The sequence below is a fragment of the Leuciscus leuciscus genome (genome assembly GCF_965113295.1).
Source record: "Leuciscus leuciscus genome assembly, chromosome: 3".
Taxonomy (NCBI): domain Eukaryota; kingdom Metazoa; phylum Chordata; class Actinopteri; order Cypriniformes; family Leuciscidae; genus Leuciscus; species Leuciscus leuciscus.
In genome coordinates, this window is record NC_138727.1 from 40,088,965 (window position 1) to 40,109,121 (window position 20,157).

The 20,157-nt window shown below is 36.6% G+C and overlaps 2 protein-coding genes across 3 annotated transcripts; one reads left to right on the top strand and one right to left on the bottom strand.

Moving 5' to 3' along the window:
* The first annotated feature begins 958 nt into the window (after window positions 1-958).
* Window positions 959-3,617, top strand: cisd2 (CDGSH iron sulfur domain 2). Its single transcript, XM_082164944.1, has 3 exons — window positions 959-1,154; window positions 1,797-2,011; window positions 2,648-3,617. Exons 1-3 carry the CDS (start codon window positions 1,052-1,054, stop codon window positions 2,735-2,737), a joined length of 408 nt encoding a protein of 135 aa, XP_082021070.1. The 5' UTR covers window positions 959-1,051; the 3' UTR covers window positions 2,738-3,617.
* Window positions 3,104-19,742, bottom strand: LOC309495213 (sodium/hydrogen exchanger 9B2). Of its 2 annotated transcripts, XM_082164865.1 has the most exons (13): window positions 19,726-19,742; window positions 18,982-19,159; window positions 17,656-17,869; window positions 14,339-14,509; window positions 12,097-12,239; window positions 11,783-11,910; window positions 11,522-11,697; window positions 9,401-9,507; window positions 9,122-9,271; window positions 8,796-8,904; window positions 7,927-8,063; window positions 7,571-7,754; window positions 3,104-5,255 (listed from the first exon to the last, which is right to left on the bottom strand). In XM_082164865.1, the coding sequence occupies exons 2-13, from the start codon at window positions 19,072-19,074 to the stop codon at window positions 5,194-5,196; spliced, it is 1,674 nt and encodes a 557-aa protein (XP_082020991.1). In that variant the 5' UTR covers window positions 19,075-19,159; window positions 19,726-19,742; the 3' UTR covers window positions 3,104-5,193. The 2 variants fall into 2 exon arrangements, with proteins under 2 accessions (XP_082020991.1, XP_082020990.1); XM_082164864.1 differs by lacking the exon at window positions 19,726-19,742 and having other exon boundaries at window positions 18,982-19,405.
* Between the last annotated feature and the right edge of the window lie 415 nt (window positions 19,743-20,157).

The following is a 20,157-nucleotide window of genomic DNA, read 5'->3' on the forward strand; positions in this document are numbered from 1 at the left end:
TTGTTCTATAATATAATATAATTTAATATAATATAATATAATATAATATAATATAATATAATATAATATAATATAATATAATATAATATAATATAATATAATATAATTTGATTATTTGCAGTACTACACCACTTAAAGAAAGTGATATTAATACACAGTATCCATATTTTTATTTTATTTACAGTTTTAAAAAATATACTTTTTTTCTTTCAAATTTTGTGGGGGGTTAAATGAAAAGAAATAAGAAGACAGAAAGACACATTGTGAACATGACCACCCAGTCTACTAATGATCCACATGATGGCAAAAATAAAAGTTGAATAGCCTCCATTTTCTTTTCAAAATGAAATGTATGTGAATAGGTTGGGGGTAGAACTACAAATAATGAATTATTTTGTACAAATTAAACATTAAAAATGAATGAATGAATGAATGAATGAATGAATGAATGAATGAATGAATGAATTGTGCCAGGAGTAAAATTACAATTTACAATAAATTGAATGCAAGCAATGTCAGGCTATTTATGTACAAAAACGTAAATAAAAAAAAATTATAATAAAAATTAAATTACATCATGCAACTCAAATTGTATAAAAAAAAACAAAAAAAACAGGGAGGTTCTTGATGGAATGTTGGAGAAATCTATCCTAATCTATCAATTGTTTAACAGTACTCTGTGTGATATTTTAAAAGATACATCTCTGACTTTATTAATTATATAGTATTTCTTTGATATTGTCCAGACCCCTTTCCTTGTACAAAAGAAAGTAAAGAGCTATTAAAAACTGAAAGCAAGTGGCGCGGTGAGAGATGAGCCAATCGCGCTCAACCAACTCTGCAGATGGTGATTGGTTGACGCTTTTACGGGGCGTGCTGCACTTACGCTTATTCACAGTCAAAACTACGTATATTCTTTCAGCCTTGAATAGTCGCTCTTCAAGAGCAAACGGAAACGACTACGCAAGTGCACTAACGCGATGACGTAGAACTTCTCAGGAAATATCCTCCTGTTGGGTCTCTCAATTGGAAGCGCACAAAGTCATTCAAGATGGTGTTAGAAAGTATCTCCAGGATTATCAAAATGCAACTTCCAACCTACCTCAAGAAACTGCCCATTCCAGAATCAATCGGAGATTTTGCGCGACTGACAGGTATGTGTTTCATCATCATACAAAATGTCACAAGCGTAGGTGGAAAGTTACGCGCGCATGCCTTCATGGAAAGAGTTGTGTACTGTATGTGTCTATGTTTTGCATCTATTGAACACTCAAATAACGCATAATAAGTAATTGGTTGCCTGCACGTGTTACTGGGTAGGAAAAAATACATGTTTTTGTATTGTCTTTCACCTGTTTTCATACAATTGCATGAGAAGATTCTCATGAGGCAGTGCTTTTTTCAAGTGATTCTACAAAGTAACGACCGGTGTCTATTTTAGAAATGTGTGAAGAACAAAACACGCAAAGCATCTGGTAGCATGCTTTGCCTCTAAGAGACATGATTTATTGTAGTATTATAGATGATGGCACAAGAAATGCAGAAATATTTGCATCTGTAAGTTAAATATGTTAAAGTTTTTGTACAGATACCTAAAATGACCAATCTTCAGGCTCCAGCAACTGTCATTGTGTAATGCAAAAGTTCATCTCTAATGCACATGTGGGCAAATATAAAAAGTGTATTAATCACTGAATATTACTTTATCTGACATGCACTTATTTTTCCACTGTAAGCAGAAGAGCTCTCACTATGTTGTCATTAAGTATATCATAAGTTCTAACACTGTGTCTCAGTTTCAGAGTGGTTGCGGCTTCTGCCATTATTGGGGATTTTGGCTCTGTTGGGTTATCTGACCATCCGGCCCTTCCTGCCCAAGAAGAAAAAGCAAAGAGACAGTCTAATAAATCTGAAGATCCAAAAAGAAAACCCTAGAGTGGTGAATGAGATCGACATAGAGGACCTGAGGACTCCAAATGTTTGTTACTGTCGCTGCTGGCGATCTAAAACGGTAGGAATGCCTGAGAGAAAAACATTTTTGCGTAGAAAATCAATTTATCAAGGTAATATTAAGTGGGTGATTTTTTTTTTTTCCTAGAACTTTTGCGGTAAAGTGGTTCAACTATCAAAACATGCTATAGAAGCACCAAAGGGGGAAATTAATATGGAACAACTAAATTCTGACTTATTGGCACAAAACAAAACCTTGATTAACATTATACTTGGAGCTTTGGGGAATATATATATATATATGAAGAGTTGAGATGCAAAATGCTCTAAGTGCCATTTGAAATTTTCTTCTAGAATGATCATTTTTATCAAGCTCGTATATTTAAGTTCAGTAATTTCACTTAAATGGCAATGAAGATTACCTATTAGTTGTCATTTAAGTGAAATTACTGAACTTAAATATACGAGCTTGATAAAAATGATAATTCTAGAAGAAAAGTTCAGATGGCACTTAGAGGCTTTTGCATCTGAACTCTTCATATATATAAAATTAATAAAACATTTATGATATGACCCCTTTTTAAATGTTAATTTGTGTGTGGAAATGTGTGATTTTCTGCTTCCTCTTTGAGAGCGTGAGTTTTGTCAAAAGCCTTGTCACTTATCAGCAGTTAATTTGTTTTCTCTTATCTTGCAGTTTCCTGTTTGCGATAAATCGCACATAAAGCATAATGAGCTGACGGGGGACAACGTTGGTCCACTTATTCTTAAGAAGAAGACTCTGTAGCCCGCCTGTTTTGGCTCGGAGTAGGACAAAACTCTGTTATTTCAGTTTTTGTTTTAATGCATGTTTTTCTCCATGGAAAAACTTGCTGTAATTTCGTTTGTTGTACTTACCCCAAACTTTTTCCAACTTATTGTGATTTACTTTTTGTTACATCGTTGTGTGTTTCTTTTTGTTTTACTTGGCAAATGTAGTTTGACTTTTGTGTGCAATATAATAGGACCATAAGGAAAAATGGCGGTTATCGTCGCTAATCAATCTTTGTGGCCATGAAAGTGTCTTTTCCAATCTTAATCTACATCTAGATTCAGTTTTAACTAAGTTGCCTTGTACTAATACTATTTTATGTGCGTTTGACATTTTGTAAGAAGACAACAACAACAACAAAAATCATACTTTTAACTTTTCAATGTGAAGTACATTATTAGGATTTGCTTATGCTTTTCATTTTCGACACAGCATTATTCCTAAACCGACAATAGTTCTAAAATGTTTGCTAAATTATTTTAACATTTTCAAGTTCAGGATACTAAACTTGACTTTTGTTCGTATACCTACAGACATTTCCCGTTGCACTTTGGTCACAGCTATTATTACACATCATTCATATATTACAACATTTATCATAATGTATCAAAGAAATGTGCCCTCTTTTCTCTGTCCACCTGAACCAACATGCTGCGACAATTACAACTCATAGTATGTGCGCTATTCTTCATATTCAAAGTTATAAATAGTTTGACAATCCCAATCTTTTTTTCTTGTGGCACTTGGTTTTGTATTTTATATACTCTTGTTCATAGATGTTTTCAAGAAAATTACATTTGTATGATAACTGGAATGTGCCTAACAACTTTTATAAAATAAAAGGTAACCAAACTTGTTTTATCTTCCTGAAAATAATTTTTACTCAATTTTTCTGAGTGTGACTGATGAATGTGTGTTGCCATGTAACAGTCTGTTTATTTCTTCTGTGTACTTTTCCTAAAACACACAATAGTGCAACTCCACTACACTGATGCTCCATGTCTTTAAAGTAACAGTGATGCTTATTTACATCTGCTTTGCCTTAGATGATATAACAAGATATGCTTCCAAATGCAAGCAGGGTGTTTTGCCTGTCATTTACTAACAATGCATGTCATTCATTTTCTGCAGCAATACATCTAAAAATTAAAATAACTACACATACACCATAAAATATAAAAATACAGGTCTAATACTCTTAACAGTAGTCATTTAATAGCTTAAAGTAAGAATGACTGTATGCAGCATTACCAATACTCTATTTTGAGACAAAACCACAATACAAAATCTTGTAAAAATTTAAGCAGCAAACTTAATCCACTAATAGTGTTCCCTTCACACGAGTCTATAACAATCAAATACACATTTTATGAAAAATAATAATAATTCACAATAAATATGTCTCATGAAAAAATAACAACATGAACTGTGCAAAGGGAAATATGATTTTTCTTTCTACTTCTAATTAAAAAAAAAAGAATAAAAAAAAAAAAATCCTAAACTTTCTTTAGGTCCTAAAATTACTTCCACTGTAAACACAAAATGTAATTGAGCTCCAAACTGACTTCAGAATATTTGCAGCCACAGTATTTGACTACTGTATGTGCAACAGGGCTGACAAGATACCTGCAAAAACTCTGAATCTCAGAATGTAGGTCCGTGACTATGTTCGGAATAGTTACTTTATACAAAATATGTATTCTGTAAGCCTACATACTCGGATGAAATACTACATTTGCCAAAATGTATGTGTACTGCAACTTGACCTTCCATTTCCAGGTTGATGGATGAACTGAACTTTCTAGCCTCTTTATCAGATCAGACTGCCAGATACTGAGACATTTAAAAATTAAAAATGTTTATGTAGCATACTTTCTAAAAACCAAGAAATCAATGTTTTACTGGTTAGTATTGGGACCGTTTTTTTGGTGCCATCAGCCAAAGACGGGTTGTGTGACATTTTAACGATAAAAATGGAACTAGAAGGCTGTCTACAGTATATACAGCAAGTAAAAGCAGCTAGTGTTCCATTCCGAACATAGTCATGACAACACTGGCCACTACATGACTTTCAGTAACACTAAAATGCAGTCGCTGCAGACTGATATATTAATATCTGGTATATTTCTATATTTCATAAACAACAGTTTTTGTACTCGATAGTGCTAAAAATGATCAATCCTTAGCATAACGTAATCCTTTAAAATCCCACATTTTAGAGGAGAATAAGAAGTGTTCTAAGGGATTTTCATTCACCTTAAAAAAAAAAAAATTGGGGTTTCTTCATCAGAGAAGCATGTCTGCCCAATTTTGCACTCTGACTTCAGAGGGTCGTAGTAATAATGAGTTTGAGAATCAAACTTTGAGGACAAAAAGGATGATCAGAAGCCTTGAACGCTGGGGTGTCACTTCCCAGAAGCACTCCAGAAACATCACAGGGCACTTTCATATGTCACCGGTGTCCCTGATGCAGACAGAGCACCTTGACTGACAGCTGCGATTCAGAAAATGACAATTAAAACAATGCACGCATTTAATACAATGAAGAATGTTTGAACAGCACCTGTCAAAAGTTTGGAAACTACAATTTTTTAATGTTTTGAAAGAAGTTGCTTATGCTCACCAAGGCTGCATTCATTTAATCAAATATACAGTAAAACAGTGCTATTGTGAAATACTATTACAATTTAAAATAATTGTTTTCTATTTTAATTCATTTTAAAATAAATCATTCCTGTGATGATAAAGCTGAATTTTCAGCATCATTACTCCAGTCTTTAGTGTCACAGATACTGTGTGTGCTAATATAATTTTTTTGCACAAAACACAGGTTTATGAATTTGAAGCAAACTGAATCTACTGGTCTTCATTAAAGGGGCTGGATTTATTTTCCCCAATTTAACACATTAGCAAAGTTGAGAGACAGCATTGTACAAACATTAAAGCAAACGCAGAGTGAAACAGGACAAAGGGTGTCCTGCTAGCATGCAAATTCTCCAAGCTGTGGCGATACATTTCCATGTGCATCTCATGTGGCTTGTTTATCTAAATGGAGTAGTTGTCATCCACATTATGTGTGTTTTATATAAATAAATATATAAATATATAAAGTCAGCAAACTTTCGAGGCATTATCCTAACCATCATATCTCATATCCTTTTTTTTTTTTTTTTGAGCATGTGAGTGTGTAGATAGCAGCTTAACGGTCACTCACACACACCACACAAATAGTGTTTAGATTTTGTCACGATTGTGAACAATTTCGCCACTGTAGGCCATTCATGATGCATTGAGAATTGCCATAGTAACTCACATCATTGTTCAGGGAGAAAACTGGACAATGTAATGCGTTTTGTCGCCTTTTCTACGTGTAAAAACACTAAGGAAGCAGGTTGAGGGGGGTGACGAGAATTAATACAGCAGTGTTATCTTACATTTGATTACCTTTTTCAATTTCTGTATGTGAAAAGTACTGTTAGACCAACCTGAAAAGCACTGTTTATTTCAAATGTATATTTTTTATGTTGTATGTCATGTTATGTATTTGTGTTATGTATGTTGAATGTTAAATGGATCCAATCCATGTTCAGTGAAGATGATTTGATGATGCAGAAATAAACTAGCTAGTATATCTTAATGCATGCGTTTTTTTAACTTTGCTAATTTAAAACATGATCAAACAGTAATCTATTTTAATTGTTGTTTGTTAAAATCAGTATAATACTATTGGTGCATCACTAATATCTACAGTACCGCTCAAAAGTTTGGAAACATTACTATTTTTAATGTTTTTGAAAGAAGTCTCTCATGCTCACCAAGGCTGCATTTATTTGATAAAAACAGAAAAAACAGTAATATTTTGAAATATTATTAATTATAAGCTGCTCTATTGGATTGAGATCTGGTGACTGTGGAGGCCATTTAAGTATCATGAACTCATTGTCATGTTCAAGAAACCAGTTTGAGATGATTTGAGCTTTGTGATATGGTGCGTTATCCTGCTGGAGTAGCCATCAGAAGATGGTGCACTGGTCATAAAGGGATGGACATGGTCAGCAACAATACTCAGGTAGGCTGTGATGTTTAAACATTGTTCAATTGGTACTAAGGGGCCCAAAATGTGCAAAGAAAATATCCTCCACACCATTACACCAGCAGCAGCCTGAAACGCTGATACAAGGCAGGATGGATCCATGCTTTCATGTTGTTTACTCCAGATTCTGACCCTACCATCTAATGTCGCAGCAGAAATCAAGACTCATCAGACCAGGCAATGTTTTTCCAATTTTGGTTTGCCCATGTGACTTGTAGCCTCAGATTCCTGTTGTTAGCTGACAGAAGTGGCTCCAGTGTGGTTATTTGAGTTACTGTTGTCTTTCTACCAGCTCGAACCAGTCTGGCCATTCTCCTCTGACATCTGGCATCAACAAAACATTTTTGCCCACAGAACTGCCATTTCACTGGATATTTTCTCATTTTCAGACCATTCTCTGTAAACCCTAGAGATGTGGTGTGCATGAAAATCCAAGTAGATCAGCAGTTTCTGAAAATACTCAAACCAGCCCGTCTGGCACCCACAACCACGCCACGTTCAAAGTCACTTAAATCACCATAAATCAACCATGCCACCTTTCCTATTCTGATGCTTAGTTTAAACTTCAGCAGATTGTCTTGACCATGTCTACATGCCTAAATGCATTGAGTTGCTGCCATGTGATTGGCTGATTAGGTATTTGCCTTTACGAGCAGTTGAACAGTTGTGCCTAATAAAGTGGCCAATGTGTCTGTGTGTGTGTACAAATATCTCACCCCACTCAGGGTTCTTTGGTTTCTGCAGGAGTCGAGGGCCGAGCAGGCTGATGATGAGCGCTCCAATAGGAGCAGTGATGAGAATGGACAGCACAGCCACAGTGAGGACATCCATGCCGTACCTCTGCAGCTCAAGGTCATTCTTGGAGCGTGCCATGTCTAGAGCTGTAGAGCCTATAGCAGCCTGAAACCAATGACATAACGGGATTGCTCTGTTAGGAACTTACAAATGCATTTCATTTTTATTTATCATTTAGCTCACTCTTGTCCAAAGAAACAGAAGGAATGGGTGCAGGATAAAGACAATAAAACAAAAGTAAAATAGAAGGTCTATTTGTTATACTAGGCAATTTTACCTGTACTGTGGCTTTCGGCATCCAGGCTAGAGCAATAAAGACTTTCTCTTTCAGGTTAAAGCCCGCTCGCAGTACCGAAACAAAAGTGATGAGCAGCCGTACCGTGAGTGCGATGAGCAGAGCTGCTATACCAAGAACTGAGGACATATTACATTAGAGAAGATCAACTGGATGTTTGTAACATTACACATTCAGTGTAGCAAATGTGCACACTGCTTACATCCCAGTTACTTTAGGGCTTTTCACACTGCGCTTAATCCCGGGTTATCATCAGTCTAAGTCCCGCTTTTAACCCTGTATAATGGAATATTTCACACTTGTAATTTAGAAGCGGCGTTATCTGCTCTTTTTACCCATGGATATGAATCCCTGCTCCAGAGCTGGTTTAGCACTGCTTTTGCGCTGATAACCCTGCATGGGGTGCCAAATGTGTGCAGTGTTAGAATGTTACGGCTAAATGCTTAGCAACTGCCAACCAATCCCGTGCCTTATATTCACATGCTTTGGACTGTCACAGACACTCTGCGTGTTGTATAAAAAGCAGTTTCAGCATTTGAAGGAAAAATGTTAAATGGTCATGGAAAAGGTGCCAACTGGAGAGAAGAAAAGACCCAAAGTTGTTCCAAACCTGTATGACTTTTTTTCTTCTGCTGAACACAAAAGAAGATATTTTAAAGAATATGGGTAACCAAACAGTTGATAAAAAAAAAAAAAACTGTGGACTTCATACAGGTTTTGAACAACTTGAGGTTGAGAAAAGGATGACAGAATTTCCATTTTTTTTGGTGAACTATCCCTTTAACTACTTCAAGTGTGAAAAGCCCTTTCGAGTGTTTCCCAATCAGCTCTGTTACTAAAACAACACTCACACACAGTCGTGACCTCCAAAGTACTAATAACAATCTCAGCACCAATGAGACCAAAGAGAAGAGGCTGGAACACATGCCAAAACCTTTCCACCACCTCCTCCACAAGTGCCTGAAACACACATACACAGAGAAATCAAACATGTGATCTTAGAAAACGTGTTGTCACACTCTTATATTTTTTTACTTCTATTACTTTGTTGTTGCGAAAAAATGTGAGTGTGTATAAATATGCGAATGAGAAAGAAAGTAGGCAAAACTCTCTTCTCTTTCACAGCTATTTTTGATATTTTAGTAAAAATTGTGTGTTTGGGAGAAGAGATTCAGACCTTATTTTTTCCCCAGCCTATTCCAGCCACAAACGCCAGCACCAGTGTACAAAGACCTCCTGCGCCAGGAATCCCGGCCACATTACTGCCAAACAATGCAAACACAGACAGCCCCAACACCAGAAACGAACGTTTCAGCACAAGGTTTCCCTATGTGGAAAGACAAAACACACAAATCATCAACAATCACGAAACCTGTTACCTCTGACAACATCAACTCCACATCAGTTTTTGAATTCAACATGACCTTCATAATCATAAAAGTTGCTGCTCACGTACCTGGTCTCTGCTGGGGAAGTAACGTAGAAAGTACCCTAAGGCCACACCAGTGACCGCACCACCTAACACCTCCAGTGGTCCTCTCAGCACATTTAACCACACGGCGCCTGCAGAGGGCAACAGAGAGCATTAATATAAACTGGACCTCTAACAACAAAGAAATCCATAAAACCCAGGCGGGTAATCCATCGACCGGAAGTTGAAGCCGGCCACGTGCCGCCATCTTGTAGCAGAACTTCACTTGCGTTAGCATTTCATTGACTCCAATTCATTTTGGCGTCACTTTGACAGCGAATAACTTTACATCTGAGGCGTTTAAAGACTCCATTTGTCCATTATTTATTTCTAAAGAAACACGACAATGTATAATGGGCTCCATTACCTTCTATGTTACATTATGGCCCTGTAGAAACAGTTTTTGTAAAAATAGGCTAACGATTGCGTCATAACCACTCGACTCTCTGTCGCACAGTAGAGAAATTACCGTACAGACAGGAAGAGAAGCTCGCAGGCAATCGGGGGGATGTCAAGGGAGAAGCCCATAGATATATTATACTGTCAAAATAATTAATCAGAATACTTACTCCTGCTCACTCACGCCAAAGAACTCTTTGCTCAAGCTCGCCGTCTTTGCAAGATAACGTTGGCAGTTTGCACGCACAGCTACTAGAATATTTACATCTGTCAGACAGGTTGCTCACATCATCAAGCTTAGTTTGAGTGCTAAAAACGGGCTTCACTTGTCTCAATTGAGTTCCAATGAGATGGCTCTGTCCACTTCTTATACTGTCTATGATAAAACCTGGGCTGAGTTAAAAATCGCCACCTATACCCTTAAATATGGCTTTTTTTTTTAGGGAACAGACATTTGTAGTGGTGTCCGAAACCATAGTGTATGTTATCGAGTGCACTCATTCAATCCTGAATGACAAGTGTACAACTGATGTACGCTCAATGGCTAGAGAATACCCATAATGCACTGTGAGAGTCACGTAAAATTAATTCCTGCGTCTCGCCAGAAGATGGTGCCAGCAGCTGAATCATCCATCTATTGTCCAAACCACTGGTCCAATGTGGGTACAGCATAATATCAAACAGGTATAAATACCTGAATAACTGATTATTATATTGTTTAATAAAGATTTATGCATAGTTAACATGATCTTTTCATCACTACTGGAGCTGCAGTTTGCCCAGTTTCAAATTATTATTAAACAGCAAGCACAAACTTCGCAAAAGCAGCAGCCCTTTCGGCTCACTCAGTGGCCCAATTTGCTCACTTGTTTTCGTTCACTCCTTTAAGTGAACTATATCAGTGGACTAATGTAGGGAATAGTGAATGAGGGTATAATGGGCGATTTCAAACACAGCCCTTAAGAAAGGACACTATCTAAGAAGCATCTAAAAAACATATTCAGAAACATTTAAATTTGTATGCGTTAATACCCAAAATATACAAATTCTTATACATACACTATTAAAAGTCATATTTTAATGCATTAAATTGTTCAAAAGTGACAGAAAAGACATTACTGTTTGAAAAGATTTTTCTAAATAAATGCTGTTCATTTCATCTTTCTACTCTCCAAACACTCTTGAAAAAAAAGTAACATGGTTTCCTAAAAAAAAAAAAAAAAATACTCATGCATAGAAAAAAAGAAGAATAAATGTTTCCCGATCACCAAATCAGCATATTAGAATGATTTCTGAAGGATCATGTGACTCTGTCTCCTGAAAATTCAGCTTTGCCAGCACAGGAATAAATAACTTTTTTAATTTTTTATGACTGTTTTACTGTGTTTTTGATTAAATAAAAACAGCCTTGGTGAGCATAAGAGACTTTTCTTTCAAAACTATTTAATACCAACCCCAAACTTTTGAATAGTGGTGTAAATACAAAGTATTTTTTAGAATGTAGCACAATGTCATCTATTCTAAACATTTATTTTATTTTATTTTATTTTATTTTATTTTATTTTATTTTATTTTATTTTATTTTATTTTATTTTATTTTATTTTATTTTATTTTATTTTATTTTATTTTATTTTATTTTATTTTATTTTATTTTATTTTATTTAGGAATATCCTACGTATTTGTTACATTTAGTCTTTTGGCGTACCTGTGGCGAAAGCTATGCCCAGGCAGGTGGTGAAGCAGGTAATGGCAATGATGTCATCAATGCTGCATGCTGCCATGAGAAGAGTAGGTATACCCTGCTCTAAACCGTACCCTTCCTTATGCAGAAGCAGCATGGACGGAACCACAACAGCAGGAGAAACAGCCCCGAGAACAAACCTACAGAGCAGAAAAGCAGAGCTATTGAGTTGGTAGCAGCAAACCTTTCAGAGAGGTTCTTATCTTATCAGAAACAGCGGTTTACCCTAAAATAAAGCCCCAGATCCATGGAAGTCCCAGTATTAAATAGGAGACCACAGCCATAGTGGTTGCCTCGCAGGTGAGAGGGAACATGGACAAACGTAAACACACAGCTTTCAGCTTCTTCAGAGCCTGAAGCACACATAAAAGTATTATGTTAGTACAAAACAATTTAGTGAAACCAATTTTTCTTACTGTACAACCTTCATTAAATGAAAAGTCATATGGGATTGAAATGGATATAAAAAAAACAATTGAGTTGGCTGAACTTTGAAAGAGTTTGAAGGCAAATCTTCTCGGGCTGATGCAGTTTCATACCTTGCCATCTAATTGCAAACCAGCCTTGACCAGAATGACACCCAGGGCGATGTTCCTCATAGAAGCGGACCATCTTACATCAATGTAAACAGCATCTGTCACCACAGGGATGTTTCTGAGGATAAAGCCTGCCAGCAGCATGCCTGCGGACACACACACAGAGTGAAATAACACAAACAGAAATCCCATAGTTATTCATAACACTGAAACTGAATCTGACGACTTTGTCAATACAGGAAAAAAGAATAACACAGTCTGTTTATCTTTGAGCTGTGGGGAAAATTAAATTATACACTACCGTTGAAAAGTGTGGGGTCTGTAGAGCATGTAGAGTTAAAAAACTCTTATACCCATCGAGGCTACACTCTGTTTTTAACAAAAATAAAGAAAAATATCAGTAATATTGTGAAATATATATAAAAAAAATATTACTCCAGTCTTCAGTAGCTAATTCCATCCAAAGTTGTGAGAAAAATTGGAATATCGCATTAAACATTTGTGAATAAAGCACTGTTTCAATCCCATGTGTTTGAGTGAACAAAATGGTCACATTCTGGGACATTGGCGCAAAATATCTGTAATAAAATTAGAAGTTCCTGCAAACGAGGAAGAAACTGTGGCTCTTTTTTTGTACATTATAAATTACTTGCACAGACGCAAATAAACACGGTCATGTTATCTTGCATTCGGAGGCGGATGCCTGATGCTTGGGATCGCAATAGTGTGAGACAGGGAGGTAATGATACCCAACTATTTTGATAACAGACTTTGGCTCAGGTGTTTCAGAATAACAAAACAAAACCAACTTTTGAGATGCTGTGCAAATTCAATTAATCAGCTGGTTAGTCCAGAGTTTGTTTGTTTTTGCGCGTTGAGGGATTTATTCAGTAAATGTGTTTCCATCGTAGTTTATGCGCATGTCTTCTTATTGAGACCGAAAAATGATCCGCCTCAACTGAGCACAGATATTTTTTAATGCGCATTTATAGAATTTATGCACATTTCCATCCAGCATTTTTTAATGCGATAACCCAAAATTCATGAAATGAAATGCATGAAATAGGTGGATGGAAACATAACTAGTGTCACATGATTTGGTGATTTGGTGCTCAAGAAATATTCTTTATTATTTTCGATGTTTAAAACAGTTGTGATGCTCAATATTTTTGTGGAATCTACAATACATTTATTTTAGGATTTTTTGATAAATAGAAAGTTCAAAAGAACAGCATTAATTTGAAACAGAAATCTTTTGTAACATTATAGATGTCTTTACTGTCACTTTTGATCCAAATAGTAGATCCCTGCTGATTTTACAGACCCCATACTTGTACATGTTAACTTTCAAATAAGTAGAAGATGATGAGGTAGAATGAGATGATGAGGTTCTTATCCAAGTAAGCATCAGAAAGACTTTTTTTTTTTATTCACTACGGAAATATTGTGATGGACATATTTATAAAAATAACAGGAAGTATATAGTATATGCTGTGAAGTATGCAAGGGGTTAAATTTCCATCCCTAAGATTGACATTATTTTCTTAAAGGTATAGTGGAGGATTTCCTTTTTCCGGGTGGATCATCAAGACTATTGGTCCTCCTAATTGTCAATCATTCTGGTGATATGTTTACGTAAGGCCGTCGTACGTGCTCGTCCCTAGGTAGTTTTCGCTTTCTGCGCATGCGCACTTTCAGGTGTATATGTGTGGTGAGCTACGGTTTCAGCCATTCATTGAAGCTCGCCGTTCTCACCGGGTTTTTTAAAAATGTCTGAGGGTCGCAAGAGAAAAAGTGTCTACGAATTGTATGACAAGAAGAGAAAGGCCTCTGAAGAAAGAAACAAGACCAGAGTGTTTTGGGGAGAATATTGCACACACTGGCGTGCGCTAAAAGCACAGGTTGGGCTTCCCACTGATGCCTCAGTCGCGAAGTTTCTACTCGACAGGTAAAGTTTGGCATGCTATTTGGAGAAATCCATTTAAAATCACTGCTAGTAAAAGTTAATGTAAGCTATGATTAGCGATGCTAGCCGTCTTTCGTGCACACGTTTAATAGGCGTTCCCTTTGGGGAGCAGGTAGAGTGTTGCGCATGTGCATTTTTTCAAAAAGTGGAGAGGGCGGTTCTTTTCTAAAATTCGGGAAAATCCTCCACTATACCTTTAAAATGCGGTCATATTTACCAAAACTTTACAGTCTCTGCAATTGCAATTTTTCCCCTGCATATGTTAAAAATTGCTCATACCAAGAAGGGGAGGTAAAGGTGGCAGGTGCGGCAAGTGTATGCGTCCAAACAGCTTTCCCCCGGCTACGGAACAAATAAACAAGGTCACGATGCCAAAGAGGTTTCCGCCCGGGAGACATTCCTTCTCTGTAATGGACCACACCACCCCAAAGAGCACTGCGGCCATGGTCACTGCAAGAACAAACAAATACTGGGTTCAATCTTCCAGCAGATAGCTTAGTAAACATAATACATTTTTATCTACCATACACCACTGTTCAAAAGTTTGGGGTCAGTAAGATTTTTTTTCCAAGAAATTACTACTTTTATTCAGCAAGGATGCTTTACGTTAATCAAAAGTAGGGGTTAAACTGATCGTAGTTGATCCGTGATCCGTACGGACCAGGCCATCACGGTTTAACCATCAATTCAGTACTCGTGCGCTGTTATCTTTGAGCATAGCTGCACACACACCCGAAGCGCGCACACACAAAGAGGCGCGTTTCAGAACAGCGAATTGATTACTCTTTCGCATCTCTGAACGGACACATACACAAAAAATGGTGTCAAAATAACCGCCTCGGCAAGTATTGTCGTAAACAGTCGGTAAAGTCTTAAGTGAACATAAACGGTTGAGAAATAAATTGAATGTGTATCATTATATTGGATCCGTACATTCGCTCTTAAAGTGACAGCAACCTATAAATACCTGCTGCTGTCATTAATGTATGTTACCGTATTTTTCCGAATATAAGACATTTTTTTCTTAGAAATACATCTGAAAAACCACGGTTGTCTTATATTCAGGGTTTAGAATTTTATGTCAATAATAGACCCGCAACTATAAGTGGCGCCAAATACACGTAAAACGAGTGTGCCAAGAAATACGGTGTGTCAGAGTGACATGTTAGAAGATCGCGAGTGCAAAAAGAACACAAACAAACAGTCAAAGAAAAGCTTACCGTCTAAGAGCCGTGTGACTGTCATGTTTGCGTGCCTCACTGACGGGACCAGACTTCCCCCGAATATGATTTTAAAATGTAAGACGGTACCCTGATTTCAAAACTAATAAGATTTCACTTCTACTGTTAATACACTTTTGGTAGGCTACATGGTTTTCACTATGAGAAAGTTAGCCTATTTGTTATATAATTCAGATGGGCTACAGCTTAGTTTTATGGTAAGCCAAAAAGTGTTTATTTTTAAATGTGATCGTTAGTAAATTTTACCAGTATTCACCATACTTTCAAAACAAAAAAATTAAATATGAAAAATATGCAGTATGAAAATTATTTTCAAATAAAAGCTTTTTTTTTTTGTATCAAAAAAACTTTTTCCAAAAGGTGCATCGTCGTCTTATAATCAGGGTCGTCTTATATTTAGAACAATACGGAAATCAAACCACAAAACACAGCTTTAACAAAGATTAATCTATATTTAATTTATACAGTGAACACTATAGTGTTATTTTGCATTTAGGCCTAATTATCACATTTCTGTAACTGATTACACTACAGTTAGACCTCACTTTATTTGTAACTTTGTTATATTATATTTATCTATGCTTTAAATGAGTGTATTTGATCTTTTTTTTTTTTTTATGACTGTTCACTTTTCTTTAATAAATGTTTGAACCTTATTAGTTAGGCTAGTAGTTTTTGTGGTGGTATTGAAGTACTTAAAGGTACAAAATATGCAAGAATTGTTTGCCGCTAGAGGGCGCTACATTCCAAACAACAACAACGGCGTAGCTTGATGACGATGTGAAGGAGCGTGGAATGATGGGAACTGTCGTTTTAAACTTCACCATGGATGTAAATCAGTCAGACGGGAATCGAAAAATCATGTTCATGGATGAGGCTAAGTTCTATTTTTATAAATGTTGCGTTTAATGACATGCTTTTTGTGGCGAGGGGGGCGTGGATCAGCGCGGTCTGTGATGGGAGAGAGAAGAGACGAGCAAGTAGGTCAAGTGCAAATGACGAACACCTGTGTCTTATTGCAGTATTATTGGCGTGGAGAGACCGCTTATAAGCCGCGCTGGAACGAGAGAGAGACTGGGGAGAAAATTGGACGCAGAGAAAGAAAACCGGTGGATCCGAGCTCTCATTTTTGAACTGTTTTGTGCCGTCGCCACAGTGAATGCGCGTTGTGCGCGGCTTTTGTTTGTTTTGCTTTATTTTAATAAAATACGAGTCCCAGTCACGCTGACCCCTGTCTTCTTCCTTCCTGACTCTTAAACCTCATCACACTTTTATTTCATTAAAATGAATTAACCGCAAGAAAAGTAAGGTTTAATACTAAATTGGTTATCATAGATGTTACTGTATTTGTTGAATTCATTGTTGTGATAACGCTGCGCAGTTTTACGTGTTCTAAACAATTGTTGTAAAAGTACATTCGGACATGCCCACATCATTTGCCAAAATACTGATTAATCTTTATGTATAACACATGCTATGTTTATTTACATGGCCATAAACACCAGACGTGATAAACAATGTCAATAAACTAAACACAAATCTAAAGCAATAACACTTTCCTTACATAAACATAACTATTACCGAATGCTACATTTGGAAAATATAAAATTAAGCATGCTTTGTCGACAGAACCAGCTGCAATCGGTAAAGAATAATTGTGTACCATAACGACTGCAAGAAACAAGCTAAAGTTTGTAGCTTGATAGACGCTACAACTACAACTTCCGCATTTGTCCAGGACTCCACGCAGTACGAGCGGAAACCGAGGGTAACGCGGATATGACGCAATTGACTGGCGACTCCCAGCTCTCCCCTGCTCTAACGCCCCGTTTCCTTGGTTAAAATCGCAATTTTCTCACGATTTAAAAATAGTTGGAAACATTTGGGATATTGTAAGTAATCAACTTAACAAAATATATAACACTGGCCTTGAGATTTTGGGATATTTTAATGCAAAATTCTTACATATTGTACCTTTAAAGTGTGCTTTAAGTAATAAATGGAAAGCAGAGTTACATTTGATCAAATAAATGTAGTCTTGGTGAGCATTTAGAATTTACAAGACTTTAAAATTGAATGGTACACTGTAAAAAAAGTGATATGATCAATAAGTTATGACAACATATGTTTCTACATTGCTTTAACTCATCAAAATAAGTTAAGCAATTTTCAACTTTTTTTATACAAGATTCAACTCATTTTTTTAAATCAGTTTAATGTAATTTAAGTTAAAATGACTTAAACATCCAAGTTGATTGTACTTAAAAATTGAAGGAAGCAACTTTTTTTTTTACAGTGTAGTGCACATGCAATCTCTACCATCAGGTTTTGGAAGATTATAGACTCTGTTCTAACCTTTGGTGATAACTGCAGCCAGCAGGCCTCTGGGTGGGCACGGGCATAGTCTGCGCAACCAAGGGCAGCATTCGTACGGAGGGTCTGTGTTGGTGTAAGCGTCAACTGAAGACACCGGTCGTGGGACATACGTCGTCTCCTCAGTCATACTCAGATTGGGGCTCTCCGAGCGCTTCGGAACCACAAGGACTGTCTGACTGACAATAAGGTGATGCTGTATGAGAAAATGAAGAGTGAAAAGAGAAGCAGTGATCTTAGTAGCAAAATCTAAATTTGCAGATATTTTAACCAATCCAGAATATAGAATAGAAAAGTCTGAGACCACATCTATTGTTTTAATTTAAAGTCGGCAAGAAACGGAAGTTGTGGTAGTCTTTCTTTCCCTATTGTGACGTATATCCGAGTGAACGGCTTCTCGAACTCGAAGAAAAAATGTAGGGGCGGGACTTGATTTTGTCCATCGAGATTTGATTGCATTGTCGTAAACACGTCATCAGAGAAGAGGAGAGATGGTTACACTTTATTTTAAGAAGATGTAGTTACATTGCACTTACTCAAATAAGTACTGAGTAATATTAATTAACTACATGTTCTTACTATAGAGTTACGTTTAGGGTTAGGTACTTGTAATTACGCATAATTTAATGTTATTACTATAGTAAGTACATGTAGTAACGTGTACATCACCTTAAAATAAAGTGTTACCGAAAAGATGTCATTTGAATGTGGAAGGGGAAGTTATTTTGATTAGATTACGAGGGTACGAGTTGTAGTCATTAGTAATAAATACTGCAATCATTTTTCCATAAAAAATAAGAACTGTTCATTTTGATTTCATGGTGACGTAAACCTGGATATAAACAAAGGATTTTGGGGGGAAAAATATGTCAAATGAAAACAAAAATAAATTAATGTAAAAATACATTATTTTTGCTTGCCTGCTGTTAGTAAACGGGAACATACCAAAATACTTAAAAATGCCAATGTTATTTTTTTGTAATCATTTTTCCAGTCAATCAAACTAGAATGCAATATAGAATAATATATTGTCAATACACTCACTGTATTTTCTTATTCATATTTGAATGTACATGAACTACTGATCTAAAGCACTAAAATGTTTGTTAATTATCTAAATTAAGGTTATTAAAAAGTATTACATCTTTCATATTGTCCCTTAAGTCTTGAGATCAGCTGTGAGGATACATAACATCTCGGTAAGATAACAACAATAAAGGCAACTGTCCCATTCCATAGAACCAATTTTACAGCAAAATAGACCCCAAAAAAGCAGCATAAAGTGGGGAAGTCTGAATAATAACCTACTTCAGCATGATTTCCCAGGGCGGAGGCTGCATCCTCAGTCCTCTGTGAGTATGTGGAGTGAGCTGAAAGAGGTCTGGACTGGGCATCCTCCATGGCACTACACTTCTGCTCTATCTTCGCTCGGGTCTTCCAGCCATTGCACGTGCTCAAGACCGGCTCCTGTTTATTAAAACTTCACCTGTGTAAATATAAATAGCTGTTACTACATCAACTTATCGATAAAGCCTGCTAAGGTGTAATCAATGAGGAAACAGCCCGAGTACTCGGAGGGAAAAGCGACTGGTTTGTTCAACAAGTTAATCGGATTGAAACAGGACTAAACGCGACGCCTGGGCCATATGGTGGTTTATCAGACTGAAGAGCGCGTGGCATATGGTCTCTGTTTATAAGACTGTAGTAAACCACTCACTGAACATCACTGACATTACAACATTTTTAGTCCATTTACAAACTAATCGACTATAGTGTGATATTTAATCCCCCTCGTTCCTCGTTCATGACGAAAGTCATTGTTTTGCGTGATAGAGACATTGTATTTTCCTATGTGATGATTATAATTGTTGCGATCAAAAATAAATCAGTTGACTGACATGAAATGGAACAAAATCTCATGCTGAAGTGTCTGTAGTGATTAACCGGCATGTGCTGAAGTCTATACATACAAAAACAAATGATACTGAAAATATACGCGCTCGCGCTTGAACGTTAAATGCGTGGATACATTAAATAAGGTTAATCTTTTACCCGGTAGAGGCATCCGGAAGTGTGAGTGACAGATGGAATGTGTTGTTATACCGTTCGTCCAACCCAAAGAAATAAAATGGTCCAATCAGGCCATCTTCACAACCCCTTTTCTGACAAGTCCCGTCTCCTGCGCAGCATGATTGGCTAGATTTGACAGCAACGGACCAATCACAAGCCGTCGTCAAGAGACTTCTGTTTATGATCCCCTTATCACGCGGCATCCACGATGTTTAATTATTTATATGGTTCATTCCGAACATATATAAATGCCACATATAATAAAACTAAAGCTAGGGGATTAATAATAATAATAAAAAAAAACACTAATGGCCGGTTTCACAGAAAAGCTAGTCCCAGACTAAAATGCCTGTTTGACTGTTTTAACTGAAAGCAACTTTCCTTGACATCTTAAAATATGTTAGTGCCATTGTT

Excerpts from the sequence above, each read along its gene's own strand:
- LOC309495213 (XM_082164865.1), bottom strand. The coding sequence starts at position 19,074 with ATGGAGGATGCCCAGTCCAGACCTCTTTCAGCTCACTCCACATACTCA. Across the intron at positions 8,064-8,795 it reads TTTGGAGGTCACGACTGTGT|TTCTTGGTATAGCAGCTCTG; the intron begins GTGAGTGTTGTT and ends ATATGTCCTCAG. Across the intron at positions 5,256-7,570 it reads ACCAAAGAACCCTGAGTGGG|CTGTCAGTCAAGGTGCTCTG; the intron begins GTGAGATATTTG and ends TCTGAATCGCAG.
- cisd2 (XM_082164944.1), top strand. The coding sequence starts at position 1,052 with ATGGTGTTAGAAAGTATCTCCAGGATTATCAAAATGCAACTTCCAACC. Across the intron at positions 1,155-1,796 it reads AGATTTTGCGCGACTGACAG|TTTCAGAGTGGTTGCGGCTT; the intron begins GTATGTGTTTCA and ends ACTGTGTCTCAG. Across the intron at positions 2,012-2,647 it reads GCTGCTGGCGATCTAAAACG|TTTCCTGTTTGCGATAAATC; the intron begins GTAGGAATGCCT and ends CTTATCTTGCAG.